At 38.9% G+C, this 25,867-nt stretch overlaps 1 protein-coding gene across 1 annotated transcript in view; it reads right to left on the bottom strand.

The window, feature by feature from the left end:
• Nucleotides 1-14,000, bottom strand: part of LOC149011628 (protein ROOT HAIR DEFECTIVE 3-like) — a 38,171-nt gene extending 24,171 nt beyond the window's left edge. Inside the window, exons 1-4 of the mRNA XM_089164182.1 lie at nt 13,842-14,000; nt 12,511-12,660; nt 11,408-11,474; nt 11,226-11,328 (exon numbers count right to left, since the gene is read on the bottom strand). Of these exons, the coding sequence (XP_089020308.1) occupies nt 11,226-11,328; nt 11,408-11,474; nt 12,511-12,660; nt 13,842-13,902 (381 nt within the window). The 5' untranslated portion in view covers nt 13,903-14,000. The remainder of the gene's footprint in view (nt 1-11,225; nt 11,329-11,407; nt 11,475-12,510; nt 12,661-13,841) is intronic.
• Between the last annotated feature and the right edge of the window lie 11,867 nt (nt 14,001-25,867).

The raw sequence follows: 25,867 nt of genomic DNA, 5'->3' as shown, positions 1-25,867 counted from the left end.
GAGTAAATCCTACTATGAGTAGGATAAGGAAATACAAAGCAAATAGAATATAAAAACCAATCCCAGATATTAGAAAACCTAGTCTCACATAAAATATGAAACTAATATAAAGAATATAAGAAAACAAAATATATAACTAAAAGAGGAGTCTACTCCAATTAGGAAACCTCAATCATACTTCCAACACTCCCCCTCAAGTTGAGGCAAGGTATCACACAGGCCCAACTTGGCTAAAATAGTATAAAACATTTGTTCAGGTAAAATCTGCAACTTGATCTTCAAACTTCATTTATAGCTTATACATTATGTCTGCCTTATAGACTTCCATTTGCTTTGTCCTCATCTCTACCGCAACTATAGGTCTCCAAGGAAGAACACCCAAGAAAAAGGTAAAATCTTCAAATGTTGAGAAGACCAAATTTCTGCGCAAATCTTAGGGAAAATATTTTTTTAGGGTAACAACTGCTAGGGTACAGCAGGAAAGTGAACCTTTAAATTTGTAGCAATGTTAAATCTCTAAAGGGAAAATTTGCCAAGTAAAGGGACAATCTCTAAAGGAAAGGGAAAAAAGGCCAAGATAAGTGACAATCTACAAAGGTAATAGAGATTAGGTTCTCTGCATATGTCAAACGCCAAATCTTCTACAAGGTTAGATCTCCAAAGGGAAGATGTCAAGGTAAGGGGCAAATTGCCAGGGATAACAAAGATCATGTTATGCACACGTCAAAAAAGTCATATCTATAGCAATGTTAGATCTCCAAAGTGAAAGATTTCCAAGGTAAGGGGGGACAAATTTTTTAAGGTAACAGAGATTCAATTCTACGCAAAGAAAGATAAAAGAAAGGCATTGATATTTGGAACAATTACCTGAAAAATGTAGACAATACTCTTAAAGTAAACATTGAATTGTAAACATCTTCGATCTCCCCTTCATGTGTAGCTTTACACATGAGTAAAACAATAACAAAGAAATCCCTAAATGACAGTATCCATAGTCCACCAAGGTAAGATAATGGCCCAAATATTCTTAAAAGACAAAATTCAAGCCAATGGGGAAACTTGGAAAGGAAGAAATTGTAATGTTAAGATGAAAGTAGCATGAAAAGGTATGGTAGAAATCAGGGCAAGAAAAAAATAAAGCTAAAAAATAGTGGGTAAATAGGATGAAATAAAGCACAGTGAAACAAATCTAGAGAAAATGACAAAATCTAAAAGGTCCACCTAACACTCTCATCTTTTTTTCTTTTTTCTTTTTAAAAAAAAATTCATAAATTTTTTTTACGAAAGAGATCCTTGGATATATGAGAATACAGATAGACCCCCTGAATATATGAAAATTCACAAAATGACCCCCAAAAATATGGAAAATCACAATTAGCCCCCTAAAAAATGGAATTCACCATTAGACCCATGGAAATATGGGAATTCACAATGAACTCCTTGTAAATATTCGAATTCTCAATAAAGCCCGCTAGAGATATTCGAATTTACAAATGACTTCCTGGAAGGCAAAAAACAGAATTTTAGGGGCAAATGTATTATTTCAGGTTCACATAAGGGCTTATAAGGCAAAAATTGGAAATCATAAGACTTAAAGGTTCATGTTGGGTTGGGTCAATGGGTTCATCGGTTTAGTGGTTCAGGTTTGGTCTATTTTGGTTTAATGGTTGGGTTTAATGGTTTTATAAAATACCTCTCTGGGTTCTTAAGTAACCCTCTTCTTCCTTCAGTAGCCTTTAAGCATCAAGCTTGGGCAATGGCTCCTAGGGTTCGATTGGGTATGGTGGTTGATGGCGACAGGTTTGGGTGATGGCTGCTGGGTTTCGGAAAGAGGTGAAGGGTGTCGAGGGTTGTAGTTGCAGATCTTGAGGTGATGAGTGCAAAGGATTGATTGCAACGATTCAATGGTGAAGGTGGAAGAGGAAATTTTTTTCATTCTCTGGTTGCTGCGATGGAGGAAGTGCAGCCATGGTGGTGGTGCCTGGAATGGGTAGTTGCAGCTTGCGATGGAAGAAATATTGTTGGAATGGGTAGTTGCAAGTCTTGGCAATGGAAGAAAGACTAAGTGCAAGTGACAGTGGTGGGTTCAGGGAGCAGCGACAACGGTGGTGGTGGGTTTAGAGGGAGAGAAGAGAGAGAGAGAGAATAAAATTCTCTTTTGGAGACGATGATTAGGAAGTAGCAGCAGCGGTGGCGATGGAGTGGCAGCGGCAATGACAGTGAGGCAGCGGCAACGTGAGGGAAAAAAGAGGGACTTGATTCCTCTAGTTCCCTCTTTCTTCCCTAATCGAAATTAGGATCTGATACCATGTTGGAATTTGAAGAAATTATTGATCAAAAGGTATTTTTCATTCATAGGCCCCAATGGGGTATTTATGGTTACAACCCGTGTAAATAACGAAATACAAAGCAAATAGCATAGAAAAACCAATCCTAGATATTAGGAAACCCAGTCTAACACAAAATTTAAAACTAATATAAAAAATATAAGAAAACAAAAGATATAACTAAAAGAGGAGTCTACTCCAATTAGGAAACCTCAATCATACTTCCAACATTATCACACTATAGTAGCATACGAGACTCATCTAGAAAACAAAGCTCTTTAAGTAGTTGTTTAATCCACATCAGCTCACAAGTGACCTATGCCAGTGATACTCTAACTCTGCACTTGACCAAGCGACCACAGCTTGCTTCTTGTTTTTCCATGACAACAGATTTCCTCCAACAAAAGTAAACCTAAGGTAGACATTCTATCAACCAGAAATCCTAACTAATCAACATCTGAGAATCCTTCCACCTGCTTTTGGCCATGATCTATATATAGTGCCCACATCCAGGAGCACCTTTAAACCTCAAAATTCTCATAACAGCATCCCAATCGGCTGTCCTAAGAGCAAACATGAACATCCTCATAACACTGACAAGAAAGGCAATGCCAAGCCCCGTTGTTGTTGGTTGAGTCCTACTAGGAGTCCAACTCTATTAGAGATTTTGTTCATGTAATTTTTTGTTTTCTTGTTATCCAAGTAAGGGAATTTATGTAATACTGTTCCTTCCACTTTATTATAAATAGAGGGCTTGAGATCACATTGATCAATTAAGTCATTCTACCAACATTGTGTTTCTCAACATGGCATCAAAGCCTAAGTTCGATTACAGAAGAGAAAGAAAGAAAGAAAAAGAGAAGCAAAAATCTCTCTCGAAGACCTACCTCTGCCATTGCAACTACTCCATTGCAAAAACCCATCGCAAACCCATCTGCTCCATCGCAGAAACCCATTGCAAACCCATCAGCCAAAATCTTCTTCTTCTGATTTTTTTTCTTTCTTTCTTCTTCTTCAAAAACCATCACAGAAACCCATCGACTCTTCTCTTCCTTCTGCCTTCTACTTCTAGTTTTTTTTCTCTTTTCTTCTTCTAAAACAAGAGCTCAAAACCATCTTTATAACCATTGAACCAATGAACCACCATTGAACATTTGAACCATTGAATCAAATGAACCATTTAACTGAAATTATGGACCAAACCAGACCAGGGGTCTAATTGTAATTGCATATATATGAAGGGGTCTCTTTTAAAAATTCAGAGATTTAGGGGTCTACATGGAATTATCAATATTTCCAAGGGGGACTATCTGTAATTATCCATATTTCTAAGGTCCTATGTGCAATTATTTATATTTCAGGGGACTCTCTGCAATTATCCATATTTCCAGGGGACTTTCTGAAATTATCCATATTTTCATCCATATTTCTAGGGGTCCATATGCAATTATACATATCTCCAGGGGTCTAATTGCAATTTTGCATATATCTATTTTGTGACGTTTCAGTTGTTTTGAAAGGGTGAAGACTAAAGAACTGCAGACATTTATTAGGCATGGCAACCACCGATGGTACTACTGCATCCACTAACTCCAAACATTACCCCACTCTTCATCATCTTTCGGTAAGGTTTGATGGAACAAATTATTTGATCTGGTCTCGATCTGCCTACTTAACTATTGCCAAAAGAGGACTTGTTGGATACATTACGGGCGGCACTATCAAACCTACCACCACAGGTGTCATAGGATAAATGGATCTCGAATGACTCTCTTATTATGTCATTCCTTTGGAATTCCATAAATTCAAATATTGCTCATGGATACCTATTACTTGATACTGCAGCCCAAATCTGGAAGGCTACTACTGAAACATATGGACAATTGAGGAATGATGCACAGGTTTATGAGCTACAGAAGAAGCTTCATAAAACTATGCAAAAGAAATTGATTGCGGCCTAATATTATGTTAACTTGCGATCTCTTTGGCAAGAATTGGATCATTATGGGGACTATAACCTCACTAATCCGAATGATATGGCTACTTATTGAAAGCATGTTAATAAGATTCGAGTATATGACTTCTTGGCAAGTTTCAATGCAGAATATGATTAGATCAGAGTGCAAGTATTGAGTCGTTCTCCCTTTCCTACACTAGAACAGTCTTATGCCCTTGTTCAATGTGAGGAAAGCCATTGATTAGCTATGCTTCACGCTCCTATTGTGGAGAAATAAGCCTTATAGTCTGGTTAGCACTAAATCGACTTAGCTAAAGAGATTGTCAAGTGTGAGCACTGTCACAAACCATATCATACCAAGGCCAATTGTTGGAAGCTACACGGGAAACCTACTGATTTTGAGCAAAAAGGGGCACAAAGATAGGGAAAACTAAAGGCTAATCTTTCTGAGACAATTTCCACAACACCCTCTGCAGACGTTGGTATTTCATAAGAGGAGTTAACTACTCTACGACATATTCTACAGTCTTCTAATGCCGGTACAGCCTCTACCACTGCTTCATCTACTACCCATACCAACCCTTACCTTGTTACTTCAGGTAAAATTTTACAGGCTTCCATGTTTCTTCAGTTTTTGCTCCTTGGATCATTGATATAGGAGCCACAAATCATATGAAAGGTTTATCCTCCTTTTTCTTACATTATTCTCCAACTTCTGGAAAGGATAAAGTTCGAATTGTTGATGGCTCCTATTTTTCCATTGCTGGAAAATGGATCATTCAGCATTCTCCATCACCTTCTTTGTCCAAAGTTTTACATGTTCCCTCTTTCTCTACTAACTTGCTCTTTATCAATAGTCTTACACATGGCTTGAATTGCAAAGTAACATTTTTTTAATTTACTGTGTCTTCCAGATCTGGTCATAGGGAAGGAGATTGGACATGGTAAACTAGACAATAGCCTTATTTGCTCAAGCCGATTGGAGGATCTACTTCTACTCTGACTACATCTTCTAATTAGGTCCATTCGGTAATATCAGACCTTCGTCAATGGCACCGTAGGCTAGGTCACCCCCCTCTAGGAACTCTTAAGAAAGTATTTCCTTCTTTAGTTTCTTCTTGAAACATGGGTGTTTTTTTTGTGAAGCCTGCATTCTTACGAAGCTCATTCTACTTATTTACCTTCTCTTCATAATAGAAAATCTATTCATTTTGTGCTAGTTCCTACCGATGTGTGGGGCCCCTGTCGACGTGTGTCTATTACTGGCCATAGGTATTTTGTTACTTTTATTGATTGTCACTCTCTTTCTATATTGATTTATCTTTTAAAACAAAAAAATAAGGTTTTTCAATGTTTTCATGATTTTCATAATATGATTAAAACTGAGTTCAATGCCACTATGAATATCCTTCGCAATGACAATGGCACAGAGTCTATTGATGGTAAATTTCAGAGATATCTCTCTGACTCTGGCATAATACACCAGACCAGTTGTGTTGCTACGACTACCCAAAATGGGGTTGCTGAAAGGAATAATCGGCATCTTTTAAAGATACCCATTCAATTATGATTGCTATGAATGTCCCTAACCAATACTGGAGTGATGCTATACTCATTGCTTCTTACCTTATGAATCGGATGCCCAGTAGGATACTTAGTTTTTTAAATGTCCGAATGAGATTCTCCAAGTAGCCTCCTTTTTTGTTATTCCCCCAAAGATTTTTGGATGTGTGTTATGCCAGAATCACAGCCCACCAGAGTAAGTTGGCACCCCGCGGCCTACACTGCACATTTTTGGGGTATTCTGCTACTTAGAAATGGTACAAATGTTATCATCTTCCTTCTAGGAAAACCATTGTATACATAGATGTAATTTCTAATGAGTCTTGCCCTTACTATACACCTCTTCAGGGGGAGAGTCCTAGAGGAAAGGTGTCCTTTCCAACTCTAGACCTTCCTATCACACACCAACACAACTTAGGAGTTCAAGAAAAGTTTCTTGACCAGGGGGAGACTTCAACTAGTATACCTGAGGACTCTAATTCTCCCCCTCTGTTTTTTGAACCATATGAAGAACCTGGTCAAGGGGAGACCACTCCTGTGAGGCACACTATTGAGGTCTTTCAAAACCGATTGACCAAAATAAGGAGGTGCAGACTTATCAGAGGAAGAATTACAACCGGCCAAAGCAGGTGGAGAAAGGTGACACATTACCACTTCAGTCTCATGCACTAAAATCATATTCTACTATTCCCCCTAAGGTATCTTCTACTGATCTTCCTATTGCTGTTAAAAAAAGGAGTCAGATCTTGTACTCAACTTCCCATAGCTAAATATGTTTGTTATGACTCTTTGTTTGACTCCTACCGTGCTTTTATATCCTCTCCATTATCTGTTTCTGTTTCGAAAAATTGGCAGGAAGCCTATGCTAATAAGAGATGGAAGGCAGCTATGGTAGAGGAAATGCAGGCAATGAAAAAAATGATACTTGGGAGCTAGTTACACTTCCTCCAGGAAAAAAACCCGTGGGCTGTAAATGGGTATTTGTGGTTAAACAAAATATGGATGGATCCGTCAATAGGTTGAAGGCTAAACTAGTTGCAAAGGGATTTACCCAAACATATAGGATTGACTATCAGGAGACTTTTGCCCCTGTTGCGGAACTAAACATTGTCAGAGTTCTGTTGTCTGTAGCTATGAACAAAGATTGGAACTTGCACCAACTAGATGTAAAGAATGCCTTCTTGCATGGGGAGTTGGAGGAAAAAATCCATATGGAAATCCCACATGGTTTCTCTAAGACAATACTATAAGACAATACTGCAGGGAAAGTTTATCGGTTGAAGAGGTAAATTTATGGGTTAAAACAGTCTCCTAGATGTTGGTTTGGACGCCTCCAGAAGGAAGAGTGACCTTTATTGGGTACAAAGAAAGCAATGCTAATCATACACTGTTTGTCAAGAAATCAGGTACCAATAGCACACTTCTCATTGTTTATGTGGACGATGTTATCATCACAGGGAATGATGGTAAGGAAATTCAAAGGTTGAAGGACTTTCTTAACAAAAAGTTTGAGATTAAAGATCTAGGAAAGTTACAGTGCTTCCTAAGGATTGAGGTGGCTCAGTCAAAGAAGGGTATATACCTATCCCAGAGGAAGTATGTCTTAGATTTATTATCAGAAGTGGGAATAATGAGGTTTAAAGTAGTTAATACCCCCCATTGAGACTAGAGCTAAACTTAAGGAAAAAAAGGTAGAACCAGTGGACAAAGGAAGATATCAAAGGTTGGTAAGGAAGTTTATTTACTTGTCTCACACCAAGCTAGACATTGCTTATGTCGTGGGGATAGTGAGTCAGTTCATGCATGATCCATATTTAGCTCATATGAAGGTTGTTAGCAGAATACTTCAATATTTGAAGGGAACTCTTGGAAAATGAATACTTTTGTCACCCACTGATAATCTCATGGTAGAAGCATACACTAATGCAGACTGGATTTGATCTCCTTACATGAAATCAATTTCAGGTTATTGTACCTTTGTTGGAGGTAATCTTGTTACTTGGAGGAGTAAGAAACAGAATGTGGTAGTTTTTTCCAGTACTGAAGTTAAATATAGAGCCATTGTTAGTGGAGTTTGTGAGCTACTATGGTTGAAAGGCCTACTAGAAGATATTGGAGTCAAAGTTCCAAACCCTATGATGCTATATTGTGACAATAAGGCGGCCATTAGTATTGCCAATAATTCTATACAACATGATCGAACCAAGCACATTGAAATTGATAGGTTTTTTGTCAAAGGAAAGCTGGAACAAGGGCTTATCTGCATGCCTTTTGTGAGGTCCGAAGACCAAGTGGCTGATATTTTCACAAAGGGTTTAAAGGAAGGAGATTTCATTCCTATTGTAGGAAAGTTAGGCATGACTAATATCTTGCCTCAACTTGAGGGGGAGTGTTGATTGGGTCCTAATAGGAGTTCGATTCTGTTAGAGTTTTAGTTTGTGCAATTTTCTATTTCTTGTTACCCAAGTAAGGGTATTTATGTAATAGTCCTTTTCCACTTTATTATAAATAGAGGGCTTAAGATCACACTAATCAATTAAGTCATTCTACCACAATCGTTTTTCTTAACACATACAAAAAGAGGACGTGAGGGAAATAACATGGAGTAGGGAATAGAGCCTTTTAGGATAGAGTAAGGCATTTAGTTGATCAAGAGGGTTTGGGTATTTGCATTTCAAATTACAAAGACTGCGTAACCTCATCAAATGGCAATTCTTCTTTTCTGCCACACCTTTTTGGTGAGGGGTTTTGGCACAAGAGAACTAGTAGAGAATTCCGTTAGAGATCATAAAGGTTCTAAAAGGTCATCAAAAGATCTTAAAATAGGCAATCGCCAAGAAAAAAGGTGACAAAACAACGGTAAGTAGTAGTGAATTTATAAACAGATAACAAATTAAACAGGAAGTTAGGTAAATAAAAAACAGAGGATAATGATAAAGAGGAGGTAAGGGTGATGGTTCCTGTAGCTTTAGCATTGGCATGGGACCTGTTTGGGTGCCAGTGGATGACGATAAAATGAAATGAAGAATAGACACTTGAACTACCTGTGATATAGCCAATTGCTCCTGAATCAATGATCAAAGGGCGAGATATGGATGAAAGACATACTGTGGCATTACCTATCTGGATGAAAGTAGCTGTGGGTGGTTGCAACTGAGCTACCCAGAACTGAGTGAACTGCAGCTAGTCTGCCTCTAACATTTTCACTGTCTTCAACTTGGGCTGTGTGGGGGCAACGGCAGGCTTGATGAAGCAGTATTAGCAATCTGTGACGGTGGATAAGTCCATGATTTCCATAGTGATGGCAAGTCTTGGCTTGGACAGCAACAAAGGGGACAGAAAACAGAGTTTATAATAGATACACAACTACCAGAACAGAATAATTTTCCCAATCCCAGAACTCCAGAGACTAGAGATCAAACTTAATTCTAGGGCTGCAGCAAAAGAGAGCTATAGACATCCAAGATCAGACCTAGAACTGAACCAGAAAAAATTTCCTAACAAAATTTGAACCAGAAAATTTCCCTGGAAAAGAATTAAAATATCCAAATCAGATTCTCCCGAAATAGAGAACAGAATCGCGGTACTTCTAAACAGAATATATCCCCCATTACTGAGCTGTAAAACAACTATTCTCCCAAAATCCAAACAATAAACTAGAATTCTGAACTACTTTATCTACCCAAAAAAGAATAACTGAAAGAGCAAACCCTCAAAACCAGAAAAGAGAATACAGCTTCTGTCCCCCCCCCCCCAAACCCCCACACACAAAAAAAGGTCCTACAAAAGAATTCCTATCAAGGGGGTGGGGGGTGGGGTTTGATTAGAAACAAATTGCAATCAAATTTAACCCCTAAATAATAGTTTATTTAAATTTAAAACCGCAATCAAATTTACACCCTAGATTGTCTACCAAAAGAAGCCAGCAAAACAAGGCAGGTGAGGTTTGATTAGAAAAAAAGTGCACTTGAGAAGCCGTTCCTCTATTAGCCAAGTGATCTGCCACATTATTTCCTGCTCTAGGACTATGATTGAATTGGATTTTGTCAAAGAAAGTGGCTAGCAGTCTTGCGTCATTGATGATGCTTCTAAGTCTCCAACATGATTGTCTGTTATGATGCATGAGAAGATTTATGATGTCCCAATTGTCCCCTTCAAAGATGATGTTTGAAAGATTGAGATCCTTTCCCAAAGTAAAGCTTTGGGTGTATGATGTGGATGTGCTTCTAGCATAGAGGTGGCAGCTCCAACATCTACACAAGTGCTCTCCCAAGAAGGCAAGTAGTAGGTAGTAGGTAATAATTCACCGAATAAACTTCTTGAGTAGATAGAGAGTAATAAGCCTTCAATCTCCCCCTCACGTGTAGCACTACACTTGGACTAAAAAAGACCAAAATCTCAAAAGAAAAGCTCCATATATCTTCAATCAATTTTTAAGAACTAAAATCCCAACCGGATGCAGTCCATGGTCCATCAAAATAAGATAATGGCAAATTAGTAACTAATCCACCAATCCCACCTCATTCACCTCATTCCTTGGTTGAGTTCAAGCAAACATACCAAATAACAGTCAATCCTATGTCCCAAACCCATTTTGATAAGTCATGAGCTTACAAAATCAGAAAGCTGGCTTAACTTAAGGAAATAATGGCAGTATTCTAATAAATTAAAAAAGTTTAAATAAACCCTCAAAACCAGGAAAAAGAAGACAGGTTCTGTCCCCCCCCCCCCAACACACACACCCCCAAAAAAATCCTAGAAGGAATTCCTAAAAGCCTAGGATTGAGTCCACTAGACAAACAACCTACTTCCAACAAGGAAAAACTGGACCTTTTTAGGGAGACTGAAGCTGTTCTTCAAAGCAGAGGAACTAGTTCATTAATTCACCATATTATCAACCCCCCCCCCCCCCCCCAAAAAAAAAATGCAGCAATGGTTGGGTGCCGCACCTTTCAGCCAATGAGCAAAGTGACCTCCAAACTGGATGGCAGCAACTTCTGTGTTTTATTGACTCAAGCTAGGAACTGATCCATTGAGAATTAGCACCTAGCACAATTCTCAATGGGCTCATTTTCTTCCCCAAATTGCCCTTCCAACAAGGTGGGAATTGTGAAAATCCAATTTTGCAAATTATTAAAAAAAAAAAAAAAAAAGAAGGAAAATTTCTATCATGGACAAATGCTGGCACTTGATAGACTTGGGTTCTGTAAATTTATTCAATTAAATTGTTCTTTCTTGATATATTTTGAAAATGAAAATTAATGTCTTTTGAAATTTCAGCTTAAGAAGTAATTCCCAAACAAGAGTTGAGAATGAAATCATGGGTTCTCTGATGTCAATGATGCAAGGTAACATTTTAATGTAACTGCCAATAGTACCTCTCCTCTTTCTCTTCCATCAGTGCCCTCCAGATCCATGATCACCGTGCAAGGTTCAACATCAACACATTTTGCCATCCAAATACCCTTTGTCGTTTGAGACCTGAAAAAAGGCATTACATCGAAGCATTAACTATATCATGACTTTGACATTAAGCGAAAATTTGAGGTCAAAAACTTGCCTTCCTTTGAAGGCATCCATCTCTTTAAAGTTGGTACGAAATAGATGGTTCAGAAGTGTGCTCTTCCCTGCCAAATGATGGGGATAGATGAAACCAATGCTAAGTGTATGAAAGAGTATGGGAGACTATACATTACTGATACATTAGCATAAAAAGAATGCATGAAATATCTAGCAACAAATTTGCTGATCTCATTTAAAAGATAAAATAGTTACATTTATTTAGAAGAAAGCAAGAACATGACTATGTATAATAAACAAAGAGCTAGTAGCCAACGCAGAGCTGTTATAGTGGTTGAAACCAACACATGTTAGTGAAGAGGTCGTGGGTTCGACTCTCGCTGAGCATATTAATATCCCCATGCCCCGGCTTCATAAAGCCCCTTTGTACCCCCCCCCCCTCTCAAAAAATAAAAAAAAAAAATAAAACACAAAGAGCTAGTAGATTAAATGGTACTGGCAATATGGTACAACATAGAAAAGCCTCCCATATGATACAGGATCTTGTAGCACTTGATAGAGGATAATCATAAAAATGAAAGGCGTATTTTTATTCTTCTTCCCTTTCTCAAGGAGGTGGGTGAGGACTGGGGCTAAGTAGGCAAAAGGCCTGTTAACTCCACCAGCGAGCCAAGACAGCTTAGATTCTGCAATCACACTATCAAACCTTGTAAAGTTAACCAAGTCAGCAAGTTGGAAGCTCCAACAAATTGACCAAGAAGATAGATAAAAGGTCCTTAAAAGGATTATTTTTCTCGTAGATGAGAATCATGATTTATCAAAATATAACAGCATCCAACATGCTTCCTGGTGCCTACACGCCAGGCCAAAAAAAACAAGTTCTAGGTTGGTATTGTTGACTTTATTAAAAATTTTGCTTTTCTGCATAGAATTTCAACAACCATCTCAAGTCAGGATGGACTAGGTCAAGGATATGGAATATGAATAATCCCAATCGATCCCTGCTTGACAATGTAAGACTTGTCTCATGCCTTCACTTTTCTTTTAACAAATGTTTCTTCATACTGATGAATATCTAGAAAAGCATGATCTCTTCCTGTAAATCATTTTAAGAGGACTCCAGAATAAGTAGCAGATACATACCACTGCTTTGCGGACCCATGATCGACACAATAGCATAAGAGAGTCCACAAGCACCAAGATTCACCTCCTTTGTGAAGTTGTCCAGGCCAGTGGCATTAAATGTCCCATCACCATCAATGAGGTGGGTTGAGCAACAATCATCACCCATCCCTGCCAAATGAAATCACTTTAGTAGACAAAGTTTAAAAGTTTATAACAAAAATCATATATTATGGACTGCTGAAGCACGAATTAAATTTGAGTAGTTTATATTCAACACCCTCCTCCTCCCAAAAAAAGGGGGTGGGAATTTTTTTGAAATGTGGTATTTTTCCACAGTTTGAGACACATGAACATAGAATCTTTATATTAGCATGAAAAGTCTTATTCCTGGCCACTTACTACCCTAAAAAAAGGCTCTTAGCATAATGATCTCATAAAAGCATACTTCTTCTGATTCCAATCCTCTATCTAACATGTTTTCCCACCATTATTGTCTGGGCCTTGGACATTATAAAGAGTGCAGCAGAGAGGCAGGTATTCTGCATATACTTATTCGTCCACCAATGCACTGAATCATTGAAGAACACAGTTTATCCTGAAAGAGACACATGTACTGCAGTTTATCCTCGCTCATGTTTCCCCCGCACAAAAGCTATTACACAGCTTATACGTTAAAGTTCACAAGCTGCTATTAGGAATCAACAACGGCATCAAGATTCACCAGGTAGAGCTTTCAAAAATTAATCCCCATTGAAAATTTTCAATTGGGTATTTTGAGAAGGGAAATTTTTTCTTTATTATTTTTTTATTTATAATGCTAAAGCCAATAATAAGCCAAGCCCATGAGACATTCAAACAGGGGGGAAGGAGAAATCTAGAAAGGTTGGAAATTTGAGGGAGAGGAACCCACAAACACATTAGAATGATTCAGGTAAAAACGAAGATAAGGCTAGATCCACGAACCAAACAAAAGGAACCAGTCCCCGAGAAAACAAAATGAATAATTAGAACAATACCAAAAAAAAAAATCAGATCAAATCGTAGCAGAAGCGGGAACGTACCCATTGAATTGAGATTGACTACTATCTAGGCCAACGTAATGAAGAGGAGATCGAAGCTCAGATGGACCTTCAAAATCTAGGAATGGCAAATCAACTTCCAGGAGAAAACAAAGAAATGGGCCAACATATTCATCTTAACCAAGTTTAAATTGTCGGAAAGCTTGACTGCTTCTGCTTCTCCTCTCTTGAAAAGAAAAAATAAAATTTGAAAATAAGAATCATTATAAATACGTTAACTATATATAGATTCCGCGTAGTCTAGTATAGATAGTTTCCGGATAAACATACGATTTTCAGAATTTTTTCCATTTTTCTCTTCCAACCGTACAACACCAACCGTCCAGCCCATCGGCCTTTCTGGGGAAACATTTTTCCATTTTCAGATATTCACCCCTTTGTGGTTTTGAATTTCTGTGTCAGATTTTGAACTTGGGGCCCAAATTGCATGAAAGTGAGCGCAGGAATGAGAATGAACAGAGATTTTGACCATTGGTGTTGGATTAATCAAAATAAATCTGGCCTCGTGATTACCGCTTTGTGGTGATTGACAACTCTCACCTGGCGTGAAATTTTAAATTGCCACAGCCGCCACGTCATCTATGGGCCTTTATTAAAAAATGACCAACAAAATTCTTTTTTCAGTTTTCTTTGCTCCATCAGTTTATGGTTTTCTTTTTTGTAACTATGTAATAATAATCAGGTCATGGTCGTCATGCCATCTAGTCACGCCATACGCACAATCCCTCCCCGTGGTGAGTCCGGATCAGCTCTCCCGACAGCTTTCCGACCACAAAACAGTGGGGCCCACGGTGAAAAACACTTTTTGGAAAAAAATTAAAAAATTATTTTTTCACCCGTGGGCCCCACTGTTTTTTTGTGGTTGGGAAGCTGTCGTTTGTGCTCCCCCGACAGGGAGATGATCCCGATCCCCCGTGGCAAGCTTATTTGATGTTACCATTCCCTATGTAGGCGAATTTTGTTGGGCTAGAGCCTGTGGTACCCAACACAGTCAACGTCCGTCTTTAGTAATTATCAACACCTCAAAACACCATGTGCATATGTAACTAACTTAAGCTTTTTACATGTATAAAAGGAAAATTTTAAAAAAAAAAAAAAAAAAAAAAAAACTAATTTTTCTTCAAAAGTAATCTAAGTATCTATCCATGTTTTGATCGGCTGAGATTCTATAAAAACCAAGAAGCGACCATCCATCGTTGGGCACAACAAGCATCACCTTGTCAAAGGCACTAGCCTAACAAGATCTTATGTAAGCTGCACACACATATTGAAGGGAAAATTACTAATGTCTCATATTATATTTTAATTGCTAGCTTTCTCTTTTTCTTTTTATGCTATGATATGACAACAGGGAAAAAGTACAACTGTAAAATAGTTACACAGGAGAGTTTGGTTATAATATCTATATCTCGGTCTATAGACCGGATTCATCCAGTCTGTAATGGTTGGGCCAGAAATCAACCAGGTAGCTAAACCGCTATACTTCTTGGTCGAGTAAGACCATGATACGTTTGAGACAAGGAAGACACCTCATACACATTTCCTTCCCATATGGCAAGCCGTATTGACAGCCAACTTCATGTTGGATTTGGAAGTACTGCATCAAATCCGGAGTCATCTGACGAGAACAACTTGGAGTACAACTCCACATGAGGCCTCAAATGGTTCGTATTAGTTACCACCCTTAAACATCTGATAGTAACAAGTTATGTGGATAACACTATAAATACCGTTAGTGTTAGCAGGTAAAGGATAACTGACACTTCCCATTACTTTCTGGAGACTGCAATTGGTGTTTTGTCCATCACTAACTACATCGTTGGAGGCGATCCAAACCTAAATCAAGCCGGTTTATTCTATTTGCAAGTGATTCAGCCGCCATGTCATAACTGGTAGCAACAATTGGCGTCGTTAGTGGGAAACTAACAAGAAGTCATGGCAACAGGGGTAGAGAAAGAAACTGATGAACAGGAAAAAAGCAACGAGCAAGTTAACGCTTGAGACTCCCTACAGCCAAGCTTACCATGCCCACCACTGGTTATCTAGAATCTCACGGGAGGAGTACATGTGGATGGGAAGTTAACAGGACCCCCTGGGACAAATAGAACAGACGTGTCACTGGGGCCACGCTCAAGTTCCCACTACCATGAACTCAAGTTGTTGAGGATGCAAATGATGGGTAAGGCTGCTCCGGTACCTTGTAAGTAACACAGGAATTACGACAACTCCTAGCGTGAGGCAAAATTTTCTCCACGACAGTCCACAAGGCAGGAAAGCTACCAATCAAGATCTCATCTGCCTGAAAAGGATTCGATTGAAAAGAGAAGTAGGGTTTGAAGCATATGAATCAAGAGGGGAGGAGTTTGAGGAATCAATGCGCTCAAAACAAAGACAAAACCAAGTTACAGAGGAAGACAAGAGACCTTTCAAAAAGAGGGCAGGAACAATCCTAGGAGCATAAGGCTGCTGATAGGACGAAAGAACATTTCCAAGGGGGAGAAGATAAAATACATACCCCAGAAGATCAGACGAAGAAAGTGGCAAACATGAAAAGTCAAAGTACAGTGCAGAAAACCAAGAAGAAGGACCATCATGATCCCGACAACATCAACGAAGCGATAGGTCGAAACCCATTGGCACCAAGGTTGATGAAGGTCGTTTTGCATCCCAGCTTCAAGATGCCGACATTTTCCTTATATGATGGGAAAAGGAATCTCATGGAACACACGACCCACTATAGAGTGTTGATGTCATCAGCTGGTGACTGTGACGCACCAACGTTCCCTGCCTCTCTACAAGGTGTCGCACTGACGTGGTATACCGGCTTTAAATTGGGTCAATCAAAAGTCTTGACTAGTTGGCCAAGTTGTTTGCTTGAAGACTTTAGCGCAACATAAAAGCTCAAAAGATGGAAGGTAGTTTGTTTGCAGTAAAGCAAGGGAGGAACGAATTCATCATAGACTACCTTAACAAGTTTAATGAGGTGTACTCAGAGAGACAAGATCCAGACAATTGAATAGCGTATAATGCCCTACTAGGAAGGATAACGCACCCTCGGTTACTTGAATCTCTCCTCCATAACCGACTAGACTCGTATGAAGAACTCTTACATCGGTGCCGCAAGCATGCAACGGTCTCTAGGATAATTGAAGCTCGTAGAGAGAAGGTGAAAGAAACCCATAAGGAAGGAAGGAGCACGGGAGACCAAAAAAGAAAAATAAACAATAGAAGTCGGTAAAAGATCAGAATGACAGGTTTTAGCGGAGGAATAGGTCCCCAGAGTACGCAGCCCTCAACACCAAGAGATTAGAGATACTAATGTAGATTTGAGACAAAGGACTGATGAGTTGTCTGGGCAAAATCTACACCAAGCCAAAGGGAAGAGATATGACTGAATACTGCTGGTTCACAAAGACTATGGGCACCACATAGAAAATTGCAGAAACTTTAAGGCAAAAGATCGAGAAATTAATCACCAAAGGGTACCTGGAAATATATGTGAAGAAGTATTACTAACAAAGGGGAAATTATCATTTCTTCAAAGAAAGAGGACAGAGGCATTCAAATGAAAATGAAGATTGAGACACCACAGTTGAAGCAAAGAGGTCGAGAGTGGGGAAAAAATCCCAATCCCGGTTTTAGACAATGCTCTAGTGGGCCTAATCAAGAATCCATCTAGAAGTTGAAGCAAAAGGTTAGGTACGTCGGCTCCACTGAAGTGGCAAGGAAAAGAAAGATGGCAGATTGTGCTAAACCGGTCATCTTCACAGACATGGACCTAAGGGTAGTCCAAACCTTTATGACAATGCCATCATAATCAAGGTCAAGCTTGCAAATAGGGAGGTCTACAAGGAGTTGGTTGATACCAGCTCCTTGGTAGATCTAATCTCATACTAAGCTTTCCAGAAACTAAAATTGAAGGGCGACGTCTTGAAGCCCACTTATGCAGGTTCACAGGGTCATGATAAAAAACAGAGGGCAAGGTTGAGCTTGACCTAGGAATCAGAACATACCTTAAAGATATTACAGTTCAGTACAATTTCATGGTGGTTCGAGAACTCTTTGCATACATTGTCATAATTTGGAGGCCAACATTGTCAACTCTAGGGGCAAATGGATATTGGTGCATGTGCACAGATTACACTTACCTAAATAAGGCATATCCCAAAGATTGTAACCCACTCCTAAGGATAAATCTACCATTGACAACACGGTTGGTCACGAGGTACTCAATTTTATGGATGCATATTCTGGATACAATCAGATCCTAATGCTACCCAAGAACGAGAAACACACAGCCTTCATGACTGATCAGAAGAGTTATTACTACAAGGTTATGCCCTTCAGTTTAAAGAACGTAGGTGCAACCCATCAGAGGACAGTAAACAAGGTTTTCAAATACATCAGGAGGACTACGAAGGTATATGTCAATGATATGCTTGTGAAGAGCATTATATGGAAAGACAATCAAAGAGACCTATAGGAAGTATTCGAAGTACTCAGAAAGTACAAGATGTGATTGAATCCATAAAAAATGCGCATTCGGCGTATCATTGGGCAAATTTGTTGGGGTTTATGGTGTCACAAAGATGAATCAAAGCAAACCTATAAAAGTTCGGGTATTGGTAGAAATGCAACCCCCTAAAGCAGTGAAAGAAATCAATGTTTAACCAGACAAGTCGCTGTCCTAAATCGCTTTATAACCAAATCAGGAGAAAGGTGCAATGCCTTTTTCAATGCCTTGATGGGGATAGGCATCGGAAAGACAATAAGATGAACGGAGGAGTGCCAAAAGGCTTTCAAAGAACTGAAGAACAAACTAATGATACCACCCCTTCTTGACTGACCAGTCCCAAGTGAAGAATTACAAGTTTATTTGGCCACCTAAAGCTCAACTGCTAACGCAATACTAGTCCAGGAGGAGAGGGGTTTTGCAAGTTTGCAAAACCCCCATATATTATGTAAGTCACACTTTAATTGAAGCTGAAACAAGTTACCAATAAATGGAGGAGCAAGCCTTGACATTAATTATGACATGATGGAAGTTGCAGCCATACTTTCAATCTCACCCGATCACAGTATTGATGAATTTTATGTTCAAGAAAATTCTACAAAAGCCAAATCTGGTGGAGAGAACGGTTGCTTGGGCAATCGAACTATGTGAGTTCCAAGTAGAATTTAAATTGGATAGAAACTAAGGCCTAGACACTGGTAGACTTTATAGTAGAAACAACCAACTCTAGTACGAGTCACAGAGAGGAAAATAAGGTCGGACAACTCTGAAGTCTACATTTAGTTGGATCGAGGAATAGAACTGGAAGTGGGCTGAATTAATGCTCGAAAGTCCTAGCGGGTTTATTATCAACTAGGCATTACTGTTTGGATTCAAGACTTTCAACAACAAAGCAAAATATGAAGCCCTGATGACAGGTCTACTACTGGCAAGATATGTTTGTGCCCAATAATTAGTAGTCTTCAGTGATTCGCAATTAGTGGTGAATCAAGTATGGGGGGAGTATGAGGCCAAAGAAAGAAGAATGGCCAAGTACTTGTCAAAAATAACCAAATATAACTTCATTCGACAACTTGGAAGTTAAATAGATACAGAGAAAAGAGAACGGGAAAGCCAGCGTATTATCTAAATTGGCTTCGTCAAAATACTCTAAGCTGGCTCCCACTATATATGCAAAGTGTTGGTGCAACCTAGAGGGGGGTGAATCAATTGCAACTAGTAGATTGTCCCAATTTTGCGGTTTGTGCGGAAATACAAGGTAAATTGAAAATTCAAATGAATTAAACAATAACAAGCAACCACAACACAGGATTTATAGTGGTTCGACTATACAAGTCTATGTCCACTCCTCTCTTGGCCTCAAGAGAGTATTCCACTAATGATTCTCTTTCAGTACAGTGGGTAGAGATCAAACCCTTACAATAATCTTTGTTACAAGGCAAGAGTACCCTTTACAATCTTTGTTTACCAAGTAGGCAAGAGCACCCTTTACAATCTTTGTTCATGGGAAAGAGCACCCAATCAATCCTTGTTAATGGGCAAGATCACCCAAAACCAATTCTAATATACCTAGACTAGAATAGAAACAGTTACAAAGGAAAGATGTTACCTTACAAGAGGTGTGACACTTTACCTTTTGTGTGAGTGTGATGCAATGTGAGTTGTATGCTCAAATGGAAATGTATGCACCACTGACGCTTTCAATCACCTCAAGCTTGACTTTCACAAGCTTACTTAGTACCTTGGTATTGTTCTTCAAGGTTGAGTGAGGATGAGAGGCAAAGCACAATTGCTTCTTTGTGATTTGAGAATTTAAGATCACTTTGGGGAGTAGTTGGTCAAGTGTGGAGTTCAACCCTCTCAAAAGGGGTGAATTGGGCTTAAATAGATGTCCTTTGAGTGCCTTAGCCCAATCCCCAACAAATAGAAAATGGACATAATTTTAGTCCAATTTTCAGTCCAAACACTCATCTGTTTGACCAGATGGAATTCCGTCTAACTTTCTGTGACCAAAAGTTGATGTTAGCAACTAGACGGTCGACCGTCTGGCAAACGGTCATTCCGTCTGGTGCACAGTTTTGTTGTCTTAGTTTGGGACTTGGACTTGGCTTGGGCTTTTGGACTTTTTGGTCAAACCTAAGCCACATACACCTTTCTACTATGTCCTAGGACAGTCTAGTGACATGAATTACGTATTTTCAATGTATTTACATATGTGTGTATGCGAGAGTGTCCTAAGTTCTAATTCCAACTAAGTCTTGATCATTGAAGTTTTTGAGTCTTCTTGTGTTCCATTCTTCATGATCATCTTCATGTCCATCTTGGCATGGTCATCTTGACTTAGACTTCATGTCCATCTTCATGTCCATCTTGGCATGACCTTGACTTAAGCATATGGCTTTGACTTGTTATCTACTTGTTCTCATTTTGAGCTAAAACAACACAACTCAATATAGCCATTAGTAATTCATGTTTGTTATTATCAAAATCAGTGGAGGCCAATGTGGCAAATGCTAACATGGCATTTCCCAACACAGAGGAAATCAAAGAACCAAGCACGGTTGAGGCCGAGTAGATGATCATTGAAGAAGGAGAAGACTGGAGAACACTCTTTATCAAGTACCTAAAGGATGAAACCCTATAGAAAGATAACCAGGAAGCAAGGACAGTAAAAGGAGAGCGGCCAGATATGCTCTGATGGATGGTGAGGTATATAGGATATCGGTCATGGCTCCGTTATTGAGATGCTTGGGACCTGAAAGAGCCCAGTGTGCATTGTTGAAGTACACAAAGGCATCTACAAGGCACATATGGGAGGTCGAGCATTGGCATACAAAATCCTACAGCAAAAATTTTATTAACCCAAAATGTAGCGGAAAGCAACTAAGTATGCAAAGAAGTGTCGGAAGTGTCAGTATTCGAGAATGTATCCCGAACTCGAGACCCCAATAGTTCCTTTAATCTCAATCCTTTGCTTGATCCCCTTAGTGATGTGGGGCATTGACTTGCTCGGGCCCTTTGTGTTAGCAACAGGAGGACATAAATTGTCGTAGTTGTCATTGACTACTTTTCAAAGTGGGTCGAAGCAAAAGCATTGGAGACAATCACATAAAACCAAATAGAAAAATTCTCCAAGAACAAAATTGCCTAGAGATTCGGAATCTCCAAGATTCTGGTTACTTATAATGGAAAACAATTCAACAACCCAAAGCTCGAGCAATTTTGTGAAATATAACACAGATCACTAAAAAATCGTCGATCAGGTACCCACAGAGTAATGGCCAGGTCGAGGTGACCAACTAGACTCTCTTAGATGGAATAAATAAGAGATTGGAAGATAAGAAGGGAGCTTGGGCAGATGAACTCTGCAGTGTCTTATGGGCATACCGTACTACCATCTAAACACCTACAGGAGAAACTACCATCAAGTTGGCATATGGATCAAAAGCACTAGCCCCAGTTGAAGTATTGGTAGGATCAACCCAGATCCAGGAGTTTGATGAGCAAGCCAATGAGGAAGGACTAAAGACTGCCTTGGATTTTCTAGACAAGGATAGGGAGAAAGTCTTAGTCAGCAATGAACAATATCAAAAATGAGTCACTACCCATTACAATGCTCATGTAAAAGGTCGAAGATACCAACCAGGTGATTTAGTGCTTTGTTGAACAAGTGCATACAACCCTCGACACCAAGGGGCGCTAGACCCAAATTAGGAAGGACCATACATTGTAGTAACATGAGTCACGCCTAGTGCCTACCGATTTCACAATGCAATTAACAGATAAGATGTTGACCGAGCATGGAATTCCATGAACTTGAGGAGGTTTCACCAGTAGTCGTATGTTGTATGTTATTTATTTTATTTTTTTGTTCCTTATTGATAATTTTGTTTGGATAAGAAGGCCAAAAGGTGTAGGTACCCGATGAACCCTACTTAATGCAGCATTTGAAGCCTAGGACTTATTTTTCTTACTCGCCTCAACGCAAGAGTTGTCAACCTCAACCTGATTGTTCAAGAAATCCATGTCTGCGTCAACCGGCACTGCAAACAACAACCAAACATAAGGTCTTGGTAAAAAACAATGAATAAGAACAATATAGATGTAAGGAATAGACAACATAAAAAAAAAATGAAGAGATGGTGAGGGTGGTGTTAGCCAAATTGTAGATATAATCAGGGGAATAAAGAATTAAGAGAAGAATTGGAAAGCTATGTAAACAGAACCTGAATCGGAAAAAGAAGAGTAAAGGAAAACCGTCGAGGCGCGTTAAACGCTTTCCTTAAAACAGATTTGTCCCCTCCATAATGTGCTTGAGGATTCAACGGACGTCTGTCTCCCAGGATACAACGACGAACAACAATATACTTAGCACAAAGTAGACCGCTACGACGAACTTGTTACGTGCCTTCTTTCTATCACCCGAAAATCACAATATAACAAGACTCTCAAAGAACTTTGGCAAGACTCTAAAACTGAAAGAAGGAATAGTTCCAAAGGACTTTCTACTTGTCAAAAGAAAAACTTCAATAAACCATTAACAAGAGCCATACAACACTATGAATACTCTTAAAACAATCTTAGCAAAAGACCTTGAAACACAAGAAAGAAGAATCCCAAAAAACTTGTCTTCATCAAGGGGGAATCCTCATTTATAGCGGAAGCCTTTGTCTCTTGACAAAACGAAGAGTCATCGTCATTTACTACCAAACTTAATGAATTAAGTTTTGGAAATGAAGAGCTTTGAGAAGTTTATTGGGAAATAAATAGTCCTATTATGACTCCATTTATGAACTATGTTAGGGAAATTAGAAGACCCTTGAGAATTAAAAGATCTCATAACCCTCCGTTTATTATCTCTCCTTGAGAAATGAACCACCAAATAGTCCATAGGTATTCCCAAACATTTATTTCCACAAACTCTCCATGATGAATGATTTTCATTCACATTCACTCATACTCAAAGAGCACATATTCCAACAGGTAGTTGTTGTGTAATAGGAAGTAGCACAACAACAAAATAAAAAGGCCATGCCTAAGTAACAGTAGGCAACAATTGATTCCATCCAACAAAATTGGTGATGATTGACTCCATTGAGAGATTTAGAGATGCTGCTAGTTGTATGCCATAGTATGACGCAAAAATCAAAACATCAATCTTGTGGCCATGATTTTTGGTCCTTCATCGTAGCAACAAGTCCTTTTTATGTACAAGAGCAAAAAGCCACCAGTTAGGATGTGGTGGGGAGTCTACTATTCTTAAAACTACAAGAGAAGTATTAATAAAATGTGACCAGTCTAAGGTGTGTACTTGGGAATGAAAATGTGAAGTGAGGGAATGGGTATTGTTGGTAAAAAAGATGGTTTCCAAGACTTGAAAAATATGCTTCCTTATTTGAGAAACAAAAGTGATGAGATATATATTTATGTTACAAAAGAAATTCTGATTACGTGCTTGCTAGACCTTATAACAGGTGATGAGGATATCATTCAACAAATCTATGAGACTCTTCTTATCCCTATGATATTAAGAACAAAGGTGGAAACAAATATCCAAAGCTACCGGGGGGGGTTAAGGGAAGCACAATGAAACACTAAAGGATTGTCAAACCATATATGTTGGCTCCTATCACAACCAAATAAAACATGTAAAAGGATCTCATCACATTGTCTACATAAGACACAAGTAGATAGATAACCACTTAGCAAGGAGAGAATTTAATGGAAATCCATCATTTAATAACCTACAGAAGAACACCTTATATTTAGGAGCACATTTAAGTTGCCATCATCTACATATTATTGAAGGTTTAATTATTCGGGGAGAAAGAGAGATGGTAGCTGATTTGGTAAGGAATTAACCATTGGGACTGTGAAATCCCTCACAACCCTAACCCGAAAATCTACATTATAGGTCCGAAAACCCGAAGTGAAGGTAGGAAGCAGCTATGGACCATCTCATTTGAATCCATTTGGTATGACCTAGAACCATTGGATGTTGATGATGAAGATCCTATTATGAAAACCCTGATTGACTTTGGAAGAAGATGCAACTTGAATGATGATGGACTTGGAAGATGGACTTTGAGTACAATGTTGACACAATTGGAAGGTCCTACAAAACCAGGTTAGACTCTTTCATAAGTTGGAAAATGACCCAAGAGGAGCTTGTGGCTTTCGGGGACCAAAAATCACTTTTTGATCAAAAGGTGTTGTTTGGTCAATTGCCTTGGTCACCCCAAGTGACCAAACCTTCCCGAGATAGATTTGGTACTTTTTGGAAATTAGGTTTCTGAAGCCCTATATATTCAACTTCGATCTAATTTGAGCCACTTTGTCATTAAGCTTTGGAGAGCGTGAGAAGAACCCTAGAGCACTCTCTCAAAGGCCAAGGAAGAATATCCCCAAGCATCCGTGAGAGTTTCCTCCGTCGAATCTTCTTCTTCAAGGTTAGCAATCGCTTTCATTCTCTCTAGATCTAATATCTCTTCTGATTCTACCCATTATTGTGATTATGAGGAAGGTCTTATGCTACTGTAATGACCTATTCTTCTATCCTCATAGCCTTATAGTGAATCCCCATTCACTCTATTCTTTCTATGAACAACACAGTGTGATTTTGGTAAAAGCCTAGTATGACTATCATGATTGTTTTCCCTTTTGATCTTATTGATTTCAAATCCATGCAAGATATATTCCTAGGTTATTTTCTAACCATGATCTAATGTTTTCTAATTCCTAAAGTGAATTCCTGTTCACTCTAGTCTATCTGGGAAATCTGCAAACTGATTTCAGATTAAGCCTATTATATGATTCATTGGATTTCTATTCCGTTGACCATGTTAGATGCTTAAATCATGATAGATGGTATCCTTATACTCTTTCAAAATTTCCTATTAATTTCGGAGTGTTTCGAAACCCCAACAATGAGTTTTCGATCAAGATTAGGTTTTTTGTCCGTACACAGAAGGCTTGGTCGCCCAAGCGACCAAAGGATACAATGACAACAACTATCCCTATTTTGGCCATGTTTCATCTCCGATCCTTTAAAGTTTGTTCATAATACTTAATCCTTGTATGATTAGGGTTTCTTTGGTAACTTTGAACCTACCCTTTGATCTATTCTCCAGAGTTTTCAAATCAAGCTTAAGGTGAGTACATTCACTCACAATTAACATGATTACATTCTCCATTATGTTAGAACTTGTATGCATGATTTAACTATTGTTTTAGGACTTATTCGTTAGTGTTATATCTCTATAATTTCAGAATGTGATTCATATGTTGATTTGCATACTTGTAAGAATGTGATTGATTCTATTGTGAATGAACCATGATATGATGTGTGTTTCAGAATTATATTGTGATGTGATTGCCTAGGTTGTAATTGTGAAATGGGGAATGCCACTTGGGTGTTTCTGTCTCGGGACACCAGTGGAGGTGGTATGGGACGCATTCCTATGGTGCCCCTTGGCACTTTCCGCAATTAATGGATGTCATGCCTTGGACTTGTCTAGATGTGTTTGGCTAGGAAAAACCCCATCATATCTCACCCTATCGACATGGGTATTAAGGCCGAGTGACCCGTGACAGCAATGGGGATTGTGGGCGCTCAAGACCAGTATCCAAACCATGAGAGGACGCAATCACATTGTGGGGGCCATGCATTGGTAGGGTCGCACATAATAAGCCTAGGCTCATGGGTACTCAAGACCGGTAGAAAACCTCTGAGAGGACATGAGAGCTTCCCGTTTATTATATGTGGATGACCAATAGGGTTAAG

Source organism: Hakea prostrata, chromosome 7 (assembly GCF_041222555.1).
Source record: "Hakea prostrata isolate BN-2017 chromosome 7, UWA_Hpros_2, whole genome shotgun sequence".
Lineage (NCBI taxonomy): Eukaryota > Viridiplantae > Streptophyta > Magnoliopsida > Proteales > Proteaceae > Hakea > Hakea prostrata.
The sequence above is the reverse complement of the archived record's forward strand: the minus strand, read 5'-3'. Positions and strand labels throughout refer to the sequence as shown.